General features: G+C 39.0%; 1 protein-coding gene across 1 annotated transcript in view; it reads left to right on the forward strand.

Annotated features, from left to right (window-relative positions):
- Nucleotides 1-16,016, forward strand: part of MUC19 (mucin 19, oligomeric) — a 119,805-nt gene that overhangs the window by 77,986 nt on the left and 25,803 nt on the right. The window contains exons 36-55 of the mRNA XM_082351374.1: nucleotides 133-186; nucleotides 336-374; nucleotides 802-1,031; nucleotides 1,564-1,617; nucleotides 2,049-2,099; nucleotides 3,767-3,941; nucleotides 4,852-4,896; nucleotides 5,132-5,185; nucleotides 5,332-5,376; nucleotides 6,115-6,168; nucleotides 7,235-7,290; nucleotides 8,025-8,061; nucleotides 8,209-8,265; nucleotides 8,498-8,551; nucleotides 9,214-9,249; nucleotides 12,573-12,626; nucleotides 13,081-13,128; nucleotides 13,377-13,430; nucleotides 13,609-13,662; nucleotides 14,935-14,985. Of these exons, the coding sequence (XP_082207500.1) occupies nucleotides 133-186; nucleotides 336-374; nucleotides 802-1,031; nucleotides 1,564-1,617; nucleotides 2,049-2,099; nucleotides 3,767-3,941; nucleotides 4,852-4,896; nucleotides 5,132-5,185; nucleotides 5,332-5,376; nucleotides 6,115-6,168; nucleotides 7,235-7,290; nucleotides 8,025-8,061; nucleotides 8,209-8,265; nucleotides 8,498-8,551; nucleotides 9,214-9,249; nucleotides 12,573-12,626; nucleotides 13,081-13,128; nucleotides 13,377-13,430; nucleotides 13,609-13,662; nucleotides 14,935-14,985 (1,302 nt within the window). The remainder of the gene's footprint in view (nucleotides 1-132; nucleotides 187-335; nucleotides 375-801; nucleotides 1,032-1,563; nucleotides 1,618-2,048; nucleotides 2,100-3,766; nucleotides 3,942-4,851; nucleotides 4,897-5,131; nucleotides 5,186-5,331; nucleotides 5,377-6,114; nucleotides 6,169-7,234; nucleotides 7,291-8,024; nucleotides 8,062-8,208; nucleotides 8,266-8,497; nucleotides 8,552-9,213; nucleotides 9,250-12,572; nucleotides 12,627-13,080; nucleotides 13,129-13,376; nucleotides 13,431-13,608; nucleotides 13,663-14,934; nucleotides 14,986-16,016) is intronic.

Consider the following 16,016-nt stretch of genomic DNA (forward strand, 5'->3'; position numbering starts at 1 on the left):
CTCATCATCAGAGAAGAGTCAGTGAGCAGTCCAGTTAGATACTATGAAGATATACCTAGGTTCTTTCTAGAGGCATGCTTTTAGGAAAGAAACATGAGCACCATGGTGACTACATTTCATTTTGTGTTTCAGGCGCCACTGAGGTAGCCCCTGGCACAACTGTTGCCCCTGGCAGTTTCAACACAGGTGAGTCAACAAGGTGACATAGAATCTTCCACAGTACTCCCACAAATTAGATGTCTCCTCTGTTACTATCTTTTGCAGACCTACTGCCATATCCTTTCCATGATCCTTAAATATTCTCCAGTTAACTCTTTCCTCCTTCTCTCCTGCAGAAGGAGAAAGTGAAACAACCAGAGTTGGAATAGCTAAAGGTGAGCCCTGCTAAGCTAATACCTGAACTTTATGATAACTTCTCAAAAACAATCTTCTGAAAATATATCTGCACTCTTTATATGTGTTATATTGAGCAAATTCAGAAAAACAAGACAAGACAGTTTCCTTATTTCCTGAGCTTATAAGAGCCTTCACTAGACTATTGTGAAGTCAAACTAGGGACAGATAAACTGGTAATGTGGAGAGAAATTTCCTATCTCCCCTCCAAAGAAAGGGACCTGATAATTGAGCACCTTCTCAGTAAAATTGTAGAAAGACATATTACAAGGGGCATATATGGATCACTTACTGGTACTAAAAGTCTCAGGGTTATAGTTTGCTGCTGCACAGAGACTTTAGATTCCTATTTAAATCACGTGGTGAACAGCAATTGAGCTAGTGACCACTGACCCTTTCTTGTTTTAGGTACTACTGGTATAGTCTCTGGAAAAACTCTGGAACCTGGAAGTTACAACACAGGCAAGTATGAAAATACATGCAAAATCTGGACAGTGGCACCTTGGGTGATATATTCTGACAAAAGCACAGTGTGTACTTTCCCACACCCTAGTCTTTACTCCTTTCTTTCTTTTCTCTGTCAGAGGTCACCAATTCCACGAGAAGAAGTGGGACCACCCAACCAGAACTTCCAGGAGGTGAGCTCTTTTAGTCTGAGGCTTTGGGACTTTCATCAAATCTCTGTTTGTGTGAATACAGTGAACACATTAGTTGAAAGTGGGCAAAGGAAAGGGGCCTGAATTTCCTCTGGGAACACAATATGCCAGAGTCACAAACCTGGGTCTGCCTAAGAATTCCATGAACTCAGATGTCTCCATCTGGATTTCCAGAGGCCTGGGCTTGCAGAGCTAGTTGTTGAATGGCAGGAATGAGGATGACCTGCTAGCCAGCCCCTGCCTAGCAAGTCCCCTATCCTTTTATATGGTTTGCCATGTTCTCATAGCACTTACTAACATCTATCACATCGACTTATTTATTATGTTTATTGTTCACTGTTGGTCTCCAGTTGCTAGAATGTAACTTGCATTAGGGGAGGGATCTTTGAATATTCTGCTCGCTGATATATGCAAGGGCCTAAAACAATACTGCACAGAAGAGATGCTTAATAAATACTAGTGGAATGATGAAATGTATACTTATTTTGAAGCTTCACTCTATTTGCTTTAATAGGTATCACCATGTTTTTACCTGGAGCCAGCAGCAGTTCACAGAGTTCCATGTCAGGTAAGATGGACTAAATAAGTTAACCTTATCAGAGTATTAGAGTCAAGGAGATCTATTTTAAATATCTGAATATCAAATTAGCTCAAGTAATTGATGAGTAAAACTTAGAAAAAGGAACCCATCATCTGCCTTTTTCCTCCTTCAGGCAGCTCTGTCACCACTCCAGGGAGCCCAGGGTCTGGAAGTGAAACAGGTGAGGGTGACATAAGGTCTCCTTTCACTTTCAGTGGACCCTACGGAAAGGGAACTCTAATAACAATAATGATCAATAGGTGAGTCAGGAAAGGAAATTGTGGGAGTAATTGATGGTTCATTTCCTACAGAATCAAAGGTCTGCAGGAAAGGTCTCCAGTGGTTCAAGGCTGCATAGCTACTTCAGTATTCATTGGGGAGTTAATGCTGTGTTGATCCCTTTATTTTTCTCACTTTAGGTACTTCAGGAGAATTCTCTAAGACAGCCACATCTGGAAGTTCCCACACAGGTAGGTTAACAAGAAGGAAATCTTGTTATTTAACCTCATAATATAGTTAGTAGACCTGTTCTGATAAAATATCAACATCATTCTTTTCTTAATATTCCAAATCCTCAGGCCTCATCATTCATCACTTTATTTCCTCAGAGACCACAAGATTAATAGGAGGCAGCGACACACCTGGAACTGGACTCAGATCTGGTACAAATGGGTTGCTCATAGTTTGAGGTTTAGCATGAATTATGACTCTCCATAGGTTTGCCTGTTGGGAGGTGTGATCTCCTGAAGAGTAATTTTCATTGGCTTTTAGGATTTTCTTAGATTTAACATGTTATGGAAGAACTTTCAATACTAGCATCTAGCCTCACAGCTGTAACTTTCTAAAGATGGGCTGCTGTGTAATCTGTGTGAGGGGTTTCTCCTTGGAATGGCATATGCATCAGGGGGACCAAGGAATATTACACACCTAGAAAGAAGAGAAAGCAATGTGAATAGGCCTACCTATATAAAGTTTTTCTCGCTCAAATAATCAATAATGATATTCAGTATTTTCCTTGGCACATTCAAATGTTTTTCTGGTTTTCGTCCCACAGTAGATAGCACTGCAGTACCAGGAGGTCAAGTAACTGGGAGTGTGACAGGTGAACCTGGGAGAAAACCACCTTTTTTTCCTGTCTTGGAATAAATGGGTTGTCTGAGAAATTTGCTTCAACTTGGGAACATTTTGATTGCTTTTTTAATGGCATGAGTCACAGAAAAGGCTTATGACTCTCACCTCATCAGGAAGCAGTGAAAGGACCCTTTGATATAGCACATTTCTTCTAGAGGCAGGTCTTTAGGAGACAAACACAAGTCACTGTGAAGACTTTAGACCCTTTGTGTTTCAGGCACCACTGGGGTAATTCCTGGCACAACTGTTGCGCTTGGCAGTTCCAACACAGGTGAGTCGACAAAATGGCAGGGAATCTTCCATGGATCCAGCTATGATGAGTTTATTCCAGTGCTATCCTGTGTAGGAGAACTACCACATATTTTCCATGGTCCTTGCATGGTTTCCAATCATCTCTCTTCTGTTTTCCCCTCTCTCAGAGGCCACAACTTCTGTAGAAGAAAGTGGAACAGCAAGAGTTGGAATAATCATGGGTGAGCACTGCTGAGTCACTACTTGTACTTTTTAATATCTTCCCAATAAAAAGTCTTGTCTGAAATATATCAAAACTCTTTGAATTTCCATATTCAGCATATTGGGCAAAATTTTAGCAGATGTTCAATATTTGACATCAATAAATTCAGTTCAGACACTTCAACTTTTCTTTCTTGTGTTCTAACGAGCCTTCATCAGGGCATCACGGGGCCCACTCCTGATAGTTATACAGGTGATTTGCCCTCAAATCTATCTTCCTTTAACTAGACCCTAAAAGGGGGTCTCAATGGTGGAGGACTTTCTCCATAAATTTGCGAAGGGAATGACATGTTTTGAAGGAAATACCTGGAGGATCTCTTGAAACTAAGAAGTCCAGAGAAATATAGATTCACTGGTATATGGGAGAAACAGTTTTTTTTAAAGTCTATGCCCATTTCACGATGTGCAACAAGTTGACCACAATCCTTTTTTTTTTTCTTTTTTTTCTTTCAGGCACAATTGAGAGCATCTCTGGCAAAACTCTGGGACCTAGAAGTGCCAACACAGGTCAGGAGTCCTAAAATGTGGACCTTCAGGAGATATAGACTGTGGAAGCCCAGAATGTCCTGTCCACACCCCAAGTCTTTACTCCTTTTTTTTTTTTCTTCTCTCAGAAGCCACAAGTTCCACAAGAGGCAGTAAGACCACCCAAGGAGGACTACCAGGAGGTGAGTTTTTCAGTCCAAGGCCTAGGTTCTCATTATTTCTCTATTTGGGTCGCTTCAGTGAGCAAATGAATGGGAAAGAGTATGAGGGAAGGACCTGCCATATTTGTTGGTTCAAAAACTCAGGAGCTTCCTGGGTGAAATCTGAAACTTGGCTCCATCCGCAAAGGGCAAGGTGAGACTGAAGAAAGAGGCAAACCACTCCAGGTTGGTGGGTAGCAGGTTTAATAAGCAAGGAAACTTACATACAAAGCTTGTCTTAGGCAGCCATAAGACAAGTAGATCTCTGCATCTGCCTGCCAGAATCTTAAAAGTTTATACAGAGGCCTTAACTGGGTTCAGTCACATATACCATCCTGAAGGTTTCAACGACACATTGCTCTCTCCAGGCTGCATCCTTGAAAATGGCTCCCACTATGGGAACTGTGGTCAGAACGTAAGTTCCAAGGCCAGGGCAGGGGGCGAGGTGTCACTGATTGCCTGGGTCTAGCTTTAGGGTCAACTAGTTGTACATCCTCTCCATGACAATCCTCTTCTTCAAAAATATTGTACCATATGAACCCGGGTAATTATTCTTCTTGGGAATTCCAAGACCTCAGATGTCTCAATCAAGCTGTCCTCAGTGTTCTGGCTTACAAAGATTTTTTTTTTCCTGTAAAAAGGTATGCATACATATTGCGTATATCCCAACCCCCTCACGCAGTACTTCCAATCCTCCTTACCCAGCTTGCCTTCCTGCCATAGCCTGCTGTCTATCATCATCTCTCTCATAGTTATGCATGATGTTTATTATTTATTTTCTATCTCCCCTCGATGGAAAACTTCATGAAGGCAAATGATTATCAAAATGTTCCAAGTTATATCAAAGATTCCTTCTTACAAAGATTAAACCATACTTTATTCCCTCACTTAGGCACCTCTGGCACACCAGGTGGATATGTCCCTGGAAGTAAAACAGGTAAGGGTGATTTTTACTGCTGCTTCCTCTTACTCCATAGTAAAAGGGAACCCCAGGAGCACCACATCCATCCAAAGCTGACTTGGGAAATGAAATGCTGTAAAGTTTTTTATTTTCCATTGTTTTCATAGACAGTCTTCAGAAAAGGATACCAGTGCTTTAGGGCCACACTGATGATTCCAAGATGAACTGAGGAGGAAATGCTGTATTGCAACATTTACTTTTTGCATTTTAGGTATCACTGGAGAATTGTCTGGAACAACCATTGCATCTGAAAGTTCTAACACAGGTAGGTTAACAAGAAGGAAATTCCCCATATTTAATCTCAGATGTCATGATCTCTCTTTTAGGGCTTCTATAATAAAAAATACCCCAATATCTCTTCCCAGTATTCCAAATTCCCAGACTCCATCATTATCCTATTTCTTCCCTCAGAGGCCACAACTTCCACAGAAGAGACTAGAACTGGAGCTCAAACAGGTGAAAAAAAGAGTCTGTGATTTGAGGCCATCAGTTTTAGGACTCTCTAGGCTTTCCTTGAGAAAGTTTGTGTGTAATTTAGGGACACTGCAAGTGAGTCAAAATAGGTTTGCTATTAGAAATAAAATCTTTTTGAAAATCCATTAAATACAGAATTGAGCTTCACTGCTTCAAGTCTAAAGAAGGGATGGGATTTCTCCATTGGTATTATAAATATCACCATCATATTAGCTAGAATCCAAAAAGAATTCTCTTTTTTTGTCAATTCCTTCTGGCTGAAATAATACAGAGTGCAGAGTGATTTCTGCCCTATGGAAATCTTTGTCTGAGCTTCCAAATTCCAGAGTGTTAATATTTTCCCAAATCCTTGAATTCATATACAACAAAATACTCTCTCTCTCTCTCTAAATCTCTCTCTGTCTCTCACTCAATCCCTTTGTCTTGTCTTCTCTTCAGACCATTGTACCAGGGAGCCAGGTCTCTGACAGTCAAACAGGTGAACATGAGAAAATATAAATATGTCCCTGATATTTACCAATATTCAGAATAAGAGGACTCCTAATGTGAAAATATAGTTTTACTTAATTTTTTTCCAAAAGAAATGTACTTGTGGAAAGATATGTGAGGAATCCTAGAATAGGACCTCAATGACTGAAAAGAAACATAATGATTTTCTTCTTAGCTCTTCTTTGAACGTAAAGGAAATGACATATAATCCCTTTTCCTTGGTGATTTTAGGTACCAGTGGTGTAGTCTCCAGCCCAGCTATTGCATCTGGAAGTTCCAGCACTGGTAATGGAATAGATACAAAGGCAATCATCCCTTGTCTAACCTCAGGGAGAAATATGTATCCCCAAACATACTTTCCACTTTCCTCATTTCTTTTTTCCAGAGTCTAAAACTTCCTTAGAAAGCCTCAGAGTCATTGTGATGAAATCTGTGAGAACTAGGATTCCCAGATGTTAGCATTGCCGTTGAGAACCATCATGAGTTTGCCTCTGGATCAGAGAGATTGTACAGGAAGGGCAGGCCCTCCAGCTGATATGCAGGGCCCAAAATACTGTTGATTCACAACCCCCAGCTGGTTTCTGGACCAGCCTTTTCCCATGCCTGGCACTGTGGTGTGGATTTCTGAAGAGGGCAGTAGGAGTAGTAATTCCCTGGAAGATTAACCCACTGGATATTATAGGCATTACTGTAGGAGTCAACACTATCCCAGAAGGTTCTGTCTCAGGTAAGAAGATGACTAAAATGAACTTAGAAAACTTTGTTTCCCATTTGACTTGTGTCTTGAGCTTTAAATTCTAAATTGCCTAATGGTTGGTTGCCTCCATGTATGATTAAAGGTCATAACATACACAGAGTCTTTTTCCTGCTTTCAACCATTAGGAACTATCTCTGGAACATCAGACAATCAAGTCACTGAAAGTAAAACAAGTAAATGTGGGAAAAATTCCTCTGTTCTTAGCTGAAGATTTTGTGTTATATTTGCTAAGTAGGCCGACTAGAAAATAGGCTTCTTGAGTAAAAAGTCTTCATTTATTTATTCACTGATGAATCTCTAGTATTCAACAGAGCTCAATAAATATTTGTTGAATGAATGAAATAATTGATATACGAGAAAAACCCACGTGATTCAATCCAAGAGTAGAAAGGCCAACGAAATGGCATGCTTACAGGTCTGTCATCTGGACAAAACGGTCTCTGTGAACAGTGCCTCTGGAAGCTGCCATACACAATGTAACACTGAATGATATGGCCCTGGAAATATACATTTATTTTTATACATTGATTTGATACTCAGATTGCCTCGATGTGGAAGATTCTGCATGATAATCCCATGTCCTTCTCATTTCAGATACCAAGGGTATGGCCTCAGGTACCACTGTTGAACCTAGAAGTTCCAATACTGGTAGGTTAACAAGCTGGAAAGAAAGCATCCTTTCTAGAAATAAGGTGGCAAAAATGTCTTTCACACTGATCTTCTCACGTAAGAACATCATAGCCTATTTTCCCTTCTTCCTAAATCTTTTATCCGTTTCTTCTTTTTTTTATTTACAGAAACCACAACTTCCACTGGAGTCATTAGAACTACTGTAGTGGAATGGAAAATAGATGAGAATTATTGTGTACGTGTGTGTTTGGTGGTGTGTGTGAGAATTTTGGTTGATAAATTACAGTTGACCCTGAACAGCATGGGTTTGAATTGCACAGGTCCATTTATATGTGGGTTATTTTCAATAGTAAATATTATTGTTACCACACAATCTGTGGTTGGTTGAATCCAGGGATGTGGAATCATGGATATGGAATATCTGTGGATACAGAGGGGCAACTGTAAATTATGCATGGATTTTTTGACTATGGAGGGAGTCGGCACTCTTAACCCCCACCTTGTTCAATGGTCAACCGTGCTTTTTGTTTCTTGCAGGACAGTTTCTTGTGGAGGAACTCTTTAGGAACTCTCATCTCAGATCAACAATGTTTTCTTTTGTTACTTGATTTTGAATCAATTTGGGCAGATTTTTGAAGTCCCTCTCTTTCCGTGGTCCAGCCTCATACATGTAGATCCCTGCAAATGAAAGTAGAAGTGATAAATGTCTAGAAAGTTTTTTCTGTTTGCCATTTTAGGTATCACCACGAAATTAAATGATGGAAAGACAGTCCCAGAGGGTTCTATTTCAGGTAAACAGAAGGCTACAATGAACATAGAAAATTGACCTCTGTTCATTAGATTCTTCCTTGAGTACAAAAGTGACTGAAATGTGCAGCGCTTATCCCAATAACTGTCTATGTTTACATTAAAAAGTTTTCCTATTTTCATCCTCTTAGGAGCTACCACTGGAGTATCAATAAATGAAGGAACTGGAAACACATTAGGTGACTATGGTAGGAAGGGGCCCAGAAGAACAAGAAGGCAGAGCATGAATAACCCCTATCTTACTACCATTAAATTCCAGAAGAGGGGCCTCCTATGCTGAGGAATTTGCATCTTTGTTTGATTTGGGAATAAAACTATGCATAAGAGAACACAAATAATTCACAAGCAGTTGAAAAAACCCAAAAGTTGATCAGATTCCCCCCATGGGAGGAAAAGTCACCACTTCTCTTTTTGGTGCAGGTACCGCAAGGGTAGCTTCTGGCACTACACTTGAACCTGGGAGTTCAAACACAGGTGAGCCAACCAACTGGAGAGAATCCTCCACAGGAAAATCTCTACTAGTAAATTATCTTTCATGGTGCTGTTATAAAGAAAACTTTTCTTAGAATGCTTAACTTTCCTGAATGCTTAACTTTTCTCAGAATGCTAAATCCTCTTCATCTTACTTTTTTTTTTTTTTTTACTTTTCTTCTCTCTTAGAAACTAGTACACCCTCTGGAGGCAGTGGGACCACAGAAACTGGAATAAATACATGTGAGCACACAAGCTTCATAACCTCTCCACTTTTCACTTACAATAGCAATAATAGCTAACTCTTTTGAACACTAACTATGTGCCAGGAACTATTCTACAACTTATTATTATTTCTTTTCCTTCACACCAAACTGTGAGGTAACTACTACTGTGTTCACAGATAAGGAAACCTATGGCAGAGAGATATTAACTAACGTGTGCAAGGTCACACAGCAAATAAACAGCAGATTTCAACTAGGGCCGTCTGGCTTCAAGGTCCATCCACTTAGCTATGCTCCTCTGCTACTACTACCACACTATTTCACTAGATTTCTTTGTCACATGTCTAAACTTTTCTTGCACATTAAAATTTCAGTAACATCAATACTTTACCCAGATGAAAATTCAATGGGCAATCAACCCTTCACTGTTTATTCTTCTAGGGGGATCTAGTAGCCAAGTCACTGGCATTCAAACAGGTAAGTAAAGGAAACTACCTTTGTTTCACTGACATTGATCCCAGAGAAAGGAATGTTATCATTGAGACTCCCACAACCACCTGACATTGCACCTTCCCCCCAACAAAGTTTTATTGGGATGAAATATTACATTAGAAAAAAATATAAAAAACTCTGGAAAATCTATCCCTGAAAACAACATTTTAACGCAATAAAGAATTCTGTAGTTTCCCCATCCTATTCTAGAATATGCTCTTCTTATTGTAGGAATAAAATTGACATAATGATACCATTCAACTTTTTAAAAAACATCTTTATTGGAGTATAATTGCTTTACAATGTTGTGTTAGTTTCTGCTGTATAACAAAGTGAATCAGCTATATGTATACATATATCCCTATATCCCCTCCCTCTTGTGTCTCCCTCCCACCCTCCTTATCCCACCACTCTAGGTGGTCACAAAGCACTGAGCTGATCTCCCTGTGCTATGTGGCTGCTTCCCACTAGCTATCTATTTTACATTTGGTAGTGTATATATGTCCATGCCACTCTCTCACTTCACCCCAGCTTACCCTTCCCCATCCCTGTGTCCTCAAGTCCATTCTCTGCATCTGCGTCTTTATTCCTGTCCTGCCCCTAGGTTCTTCAGAACATTTATATATATATATATATATATATATTATATATATATATATATATATATATATATATATATATATATATATATATATATATTCCATATATATGTGTTAGCATATGGTAATTGTTTTTCTCTTTCTGACTTACTTCACTCTGTATGACAGACTCTAGCTCCATCCACTTCATTACAAATAACTCAGTTTCACTTCTTTTTTATGGTTGAGTAATATTCCATTGTATATCTGTGCCACATCTTCTTTATCCATCATCTGTCGATGGACACTTAGGTTGCTTCCATGTCCCGGCTATTGTAAATAGAGCTGCAATGAACATTGTGGTACATGACTCTTTTTGAATTATGGTTTTCTCTGGGTATATGCCCAGTAGTGGGATTGCTGGGTCGTATGGTAGTTCTATTTTTAGTTTTTTCAGGAACCTCCATACTGTTCTCCATAGTGGCTGTATCAATTTACATTCCCACCAACAGTGCAAGAGGGTTCCCTTTTCTCCACAACCTCTCCAGCATTTATTGTTTGTAGATTTCTTGATGATGGCCATTCTGACCGGTGTGAGGTGATACCTCATTGTAGTTTTGATTTGCATTTCTCTAATGATTAGTGATTTTGAGCATCCTTTCATGCGTTTGTTGGCAATCTGTAAATCTTCTTTGGAGAAATGTCTATTTAGTTATTCTGCCCAACTTTAGACTGGGTTGTTTGTGTTTTTGATATTGAGCTGCATGAGCTGCTTGTATATATTAGAGATTAATCCTTTGTCAGTTGCTTCATTTGCCAATATTTTCTCCCATTCTGAGGGTTGTCTTTTTGTCTTGTTTATGGTTTCCTTTGCTGTGCAAAAGCTTTGAAGTTTCATTAGGTCCCACTTGTTTCTTTTTGTTTTTATTTCCATTTCTCTAGGAGGTCGGTCAAAAAGGATCTTGCTGTGATTTATGTCATAGAGTGTTCTGCCTATGCTTTCCTCTAAGAGTTTGATAGTTTCCAGCCTTACATTTAGATCTTTAATCCATTTTGAGTTTATTTTTGTTTATGGTGTTAGGGAGTATTCTAATTTCATTCTTTTACATGTAGCTGTCCAGTTTTCCCAGCACCACTTATTGAAGACACTGTCTTTTCTGAATTGTGTGTTCTTGACTCCTTTATCAAAGATAAGGTGACCATATGTGCGTGGGTTTATCTCTGGGCTTTCTATCCTGTTCCTTTGATCTATATGTCTGGTTTTGTGCCAGTACCATACTGTCTTGATTACTGTAGCTTTGTAGTATATTCTGAAGTCAGAGAGTCTGATTCCTCCACCTCCTTTTTACTTTCTCAAGATTGCTTTGCTTCTTCAGGGTATTTTGTGTTTCCGTACAAACCGTGCAATTTTTTGTCCTAGTTCTGTGAAAAATGTCATTGGTAGTTTGATAGGGATTGCATTGAATCCGTAGATTGCTTTGGGCAGAATGGTCTTTTTCACAATGTTGAGTCTTCCAATCCAAGAACATGGTATATGTCTCCATCTGTTTGTATGATCTTTAATTTCTTTCACCAGTGTCTTATAGTTCTCTGCATACAGGTCTTTTGTCTCCTTAGGTAGGCTTATTTCTAGGTATTTTATTCTTTATGTTGCAATGGTAAAGGGCAGTGTTTCCTTAATTTCTCTTTCATATTTTTCATGATTAATGTATAGGAATGCAAGAGATTTCTGTGCATTAATTTTGTATCCTGCTACTTTACCAAATTCATTGATTAGCTCTAGTAGTTTTCTGTTAGCATCTTTAGGATTCTCTATGTATAGTATCATGTCATCTGCAAACAGTGACAGCTTTACTTCTTCTTTTCTGATTTGGATTCCTTTTACTTCTTTTACTTCTCTGATTGCTGTTGCTAAAACTTCCAAAACTATGTTGAATAATAGTGGTGAGAGTGGGCAACCTTGTCTTGTTCCTGATCTTAGTGGAAATGGTTTCAGTTTTTTACCATTGAGAACGATGTTGGCTGTGGATTTGTCATATATGGCCTGTATTATGTTGAGGTAAGTTCCCTCTATGCCTGCTTTCTGGAAAGTTTTTATCATAAATGGGTGTTGAATTTTGTCCAAAGCTTTTTCTGCATATATTGAGAAGATTATATGGTTTTTGTCCTTCAGTGTGTTAATATGGTGTATCACATTGATTGATCTGCATATATTGGAGAATCCTTGCATTCCTGGGAAAAACCCCATTTGATCATGGTGTATGATCCTTTTAATGTGCTGTTGGATTCTCTTTGCTAGTATTTTGTTGAGGAATTTTGCATCTATGTTCATCAGTAATGTTGGCCTGTAGTTTTCTTTCTTTGTGACATCTTTGTCTGATTTTATTATCAGGGTGATGGTGGCCTCGTAGAATGAATTTGTGAGTGTTCCTCCCTCTGCTATATTTTGGAAGAGTTTGATAAGCATAGGTGTTAGCTCTTCTCTAAATGTTTGATAGAATTCCCCTGTGAAGCCATCTGGTCGTGGCCTTTTGTTTGTTGGAAGATTCTTAATCACAGTTTAAATTTCAGTGCTTGTGATTGTTCTGTTTATATTTTCTATTTCTTCCTGGTTCAGTCTCGGAAGGTTGTGCTTTTCTAAGAATTTGTCAATTTCTTCCAGGTTGTCCATTTTATTGGCATATAGTTGCTTGTAGTAATCTCTCAAATACCTTTCAATTTTGTTTTCAGGTACTACTGGAGTGGATCGTGGTAGTACCATCTCACCTTGGAGTTCCAACACAGGTGAATCAATGAGGAAACATGTGCTATAATTTCTTTCTTGGGGCAAATTCTGGAGCAATAGCACATGATACCTTTTTATGACTTTCTATTAGCCTTCATTACTCTCTACCTTTTCACTCTTAGAAGCTACAACTTCCAGAGAAGGAAGCATAACCAAAGAAAAGGAGGAAGCTTGTATTTATGAAAATTATATCATTTCTTCTGGGATAAACCTTATACTGTAATTCTTAAGAGGGAAGTCCAGAAAGGATTCCCTTTGGACATTCAAGCTATTACCTTGGTGTGAGATGGAGGCAATATATGTCCATATAGTTATAAGTAGGGAAGCAGAGATGATGGAAGTAACTCTGGAAGTTTAGGTCTATTAAATGTTGGATTTCGGATGTTATGAATTTATTCACTTTATACAATTAAATGCATTTAGACAAATATTGTTTTTATTTCTTGTCATTAGGAGCCACCACTGGCACATCTGAGAGGCCAAGCCCTGGAAGTGAAACAGGTAAATATGGGAGAGGCCCAGCGACGTCTGATATTTAACCTTAAGAAGCAAATCATCAAGGCCGGGACACGAGCCAATGTTTTTATCGTGGCCCTGAATTTAAAAATGGAGAATGCACCTCATTTTGACAGGATAGCCCCAAGAAGAGTCTTCTACTTTCATGTCCCAGAGAGTCTTGTTGGCCATGCTCTTCTCGGGATGGTAAATGCATCACTATTGGGATTCTCTGTTTCTCTCTTCTACTTCAGGTACCACTAGTGTAGTCTCTGGCACAACAGTTGCATCTGGAAACTCTAACACAGGTAAAGCAATAACCTAATGGGGAGTATAAAGAACTTCAGTAATGAGATAGCCTCCTCCCTTCAACTCCTTCACCCAAAAACACACATTCCCTACCATACCCAGTGGATACCACCCAACTTTTCTGAGTATACGAGTCTTCCAAATTTAGTATTCTTCTCCTTTCTTCCTTTCACTTAGGGGCCACAACTTCTTTGGGAAGTGGTGAAACCACCCAGGGTAGAATTAAAATAGGTGAGCAATAGCAGTCAAATAATTATTTTTCTCTTCATCTTAAAGTAAATCACGTTGGCTATAATAAAATTAGGGGGAATTCTATTCTACCTGAATCTCTCTTTGGGTACAAATTGTTAGGATGTTAACTGCCCTATATTTTACCCCGTGTGAATTGCCTTTTTTGTATATTTGTAATAAAATGGCATAATAGAAGCCACACTTAAGGCAAGAAGGTTCCTTATATAATTTGTGCTAAACCAAATCCTACTTCAAAACCCTAGTAAAAGGGAATCATAAACTGATTCTCTCCTCTTGTGATTTCAGTTACCACGAGGGTGACTATTGGCACAACTATCACACCTGGGAATATACGGGAGGAAGGAAAAAATTTATAACTGATAGAAGATATAGTGAGGTCAAATGTTGACAGTTTGAGTTTAAAATGCTCTGAGGTGTCCAGTTAGTATGCTCAGCAGGAGTGATAAGTGCAACCAGAACACAGAAGAGAGGCTTGCTTTGGAGATAGAGATTTGTCAAGTCATTCACTTACAAATGATATTTGAAACTGTGGATGCTGGTGGGTTTCCTTATGATGGTCATATAGAGTGAGAAGAGAAGTCAAATAAACGGAAACATGATTCCTTGGGCTATATAGGTGGGCAAAGGCAAAGGAGCCTGAAAAAGGGAGGAGTTGGGGCTCAACAATTGCCAGTATGGTTAAGTCAAATCCATAAGGCAAAGTTTTGGTGTGCTGGAGACTAGATTGCTTCTAATTTTGGGGTTCAGAATGTCAAATCAAACAGGATCAACCAGAATTTGCAGGGGACATGTGTGTTTTTAATATTTTGTTTTTCGGAGAGCCTAGCCTTACAATTATAAAACTTTGAAATTAAAAGGGAGAACTGTCTTGAAATAATTAATTAAAATTTCAAGATTCTTGATCCTTTCCATTTTTTAACCTTCAGGAGTCACTAGCATAATTTCAGGGAGCCAATCTACTAGAAGTAAAACGGGTGAAGTTGGGGAAGTTAAAAAGTTGAAGATGGGAGAGGGACCCAACTCCATGATACTAGTTCCAGAAAAGAAGGATCCCAGAAGACTGGAGTTTACCACAAGAAATGAAACAGATCAATAAAAAAGAATGTTTATTTCACCTTTTGGAACAAGGAATCCCAGAGAAGGAATGCATTCTTTTACAGAAACACATGATTTGTCCTAAACCATGATCTCCATCTAATAAGAAAGACATCCCTGCACATTTCCTCCTCTTTATATTCTCTCCCATCCCAGGTACCACTGGGAAAGGCTCTGGGACATCCTCACCTGGAGGTTTCAAAACAGGTAAGTCAAATAGTAAAAGGAATTCTCCTTTAAGTGGCTGTAGGGAGAAGATCATACACTGCTATATCATTTTCATATTTTCAACCTCTCAAGCTTCTCAATTTTTCCTCCTTTGCTCTTACAGAAGCAACAACTTTCTTTTTTTTTTAAACATCTTTATTGGAGTATAATTGCTTTACAATGGTGTGTTAGTTTCTGCTTTATAACAAAGTGAATCAGTTATACATATACATATGTTCCCATATCTCTTCCCTCTTGCATCTCCCTCCCTCCCACCCTCCCCATCCCACCCTTCTAGGTGGTCACAAAGCACAGAGCTGATCTCCCTGTGCTATGCGGTTGCTTCCCACTAGCTATTTATTTTACATTTGGTAGCGTATATATGTCCATGCCACTCTCTCACTTTGTCACATCTTACCCTTCCCCCTCCCCATATCCTCAAGTCTATTCTCTAGTAGGTCTGTGTCTTTATTCCCGTCTTGCCACTAGGTTCTTCATGGCTTTTTTTTTTTTTCCCTTAGATTCCATATATACGTGTTAGCATACTGTATTTGTTTTTCTCTTTCTGACTTACTTCACTCTGTATGACAGACTCTTAACTCCATCCACCTCACTACAAATAACTTCATTTCGTTTCTTTTTATGGCTGAGTAATATTCCATTGTATATATGTGCCACATCTTCTTTATCCATTCATCTGATGATGGACACTTAGGTTGCTTCCATGTCCTGGTTATTGTAAATAGCGCTGCAATGAACATTTTGGTACATAACTCTTTTTGAATTATGGTTTTCTCAGGGTATATGCCCAGTAGTGGGATTGCTGGGTCGTATGGTAGTTCTATTTGTAGTTTTTTAAGGCACCTCCATACTGTTCTCCATAGTGTCTGTATCAATTTACATTCCCACCAACAGTGCAAGAGTGTTCTCTTTTCTCCACACCCTCTCCAGCATTTATTGTTTGTAGATTTTTTGATGATGCCCATTCTGACCGGTGTGAGATGATATCTCATTGTAGTTTTGATTTGCAT

The sequence above is a fragment of the Balaenoptera borealis genome (genome assembly GCF_965194805.1).
Source record: "Balaenoptera borealis genome assembly, chromosome: 13".
NCBI classification, from domain to species: Eukaryota; Metazoa; Chordata; class Mammalia; order Artiodactyla; family Balaenopteridae; genus Balaenoptera; species Balaenoptera borealis.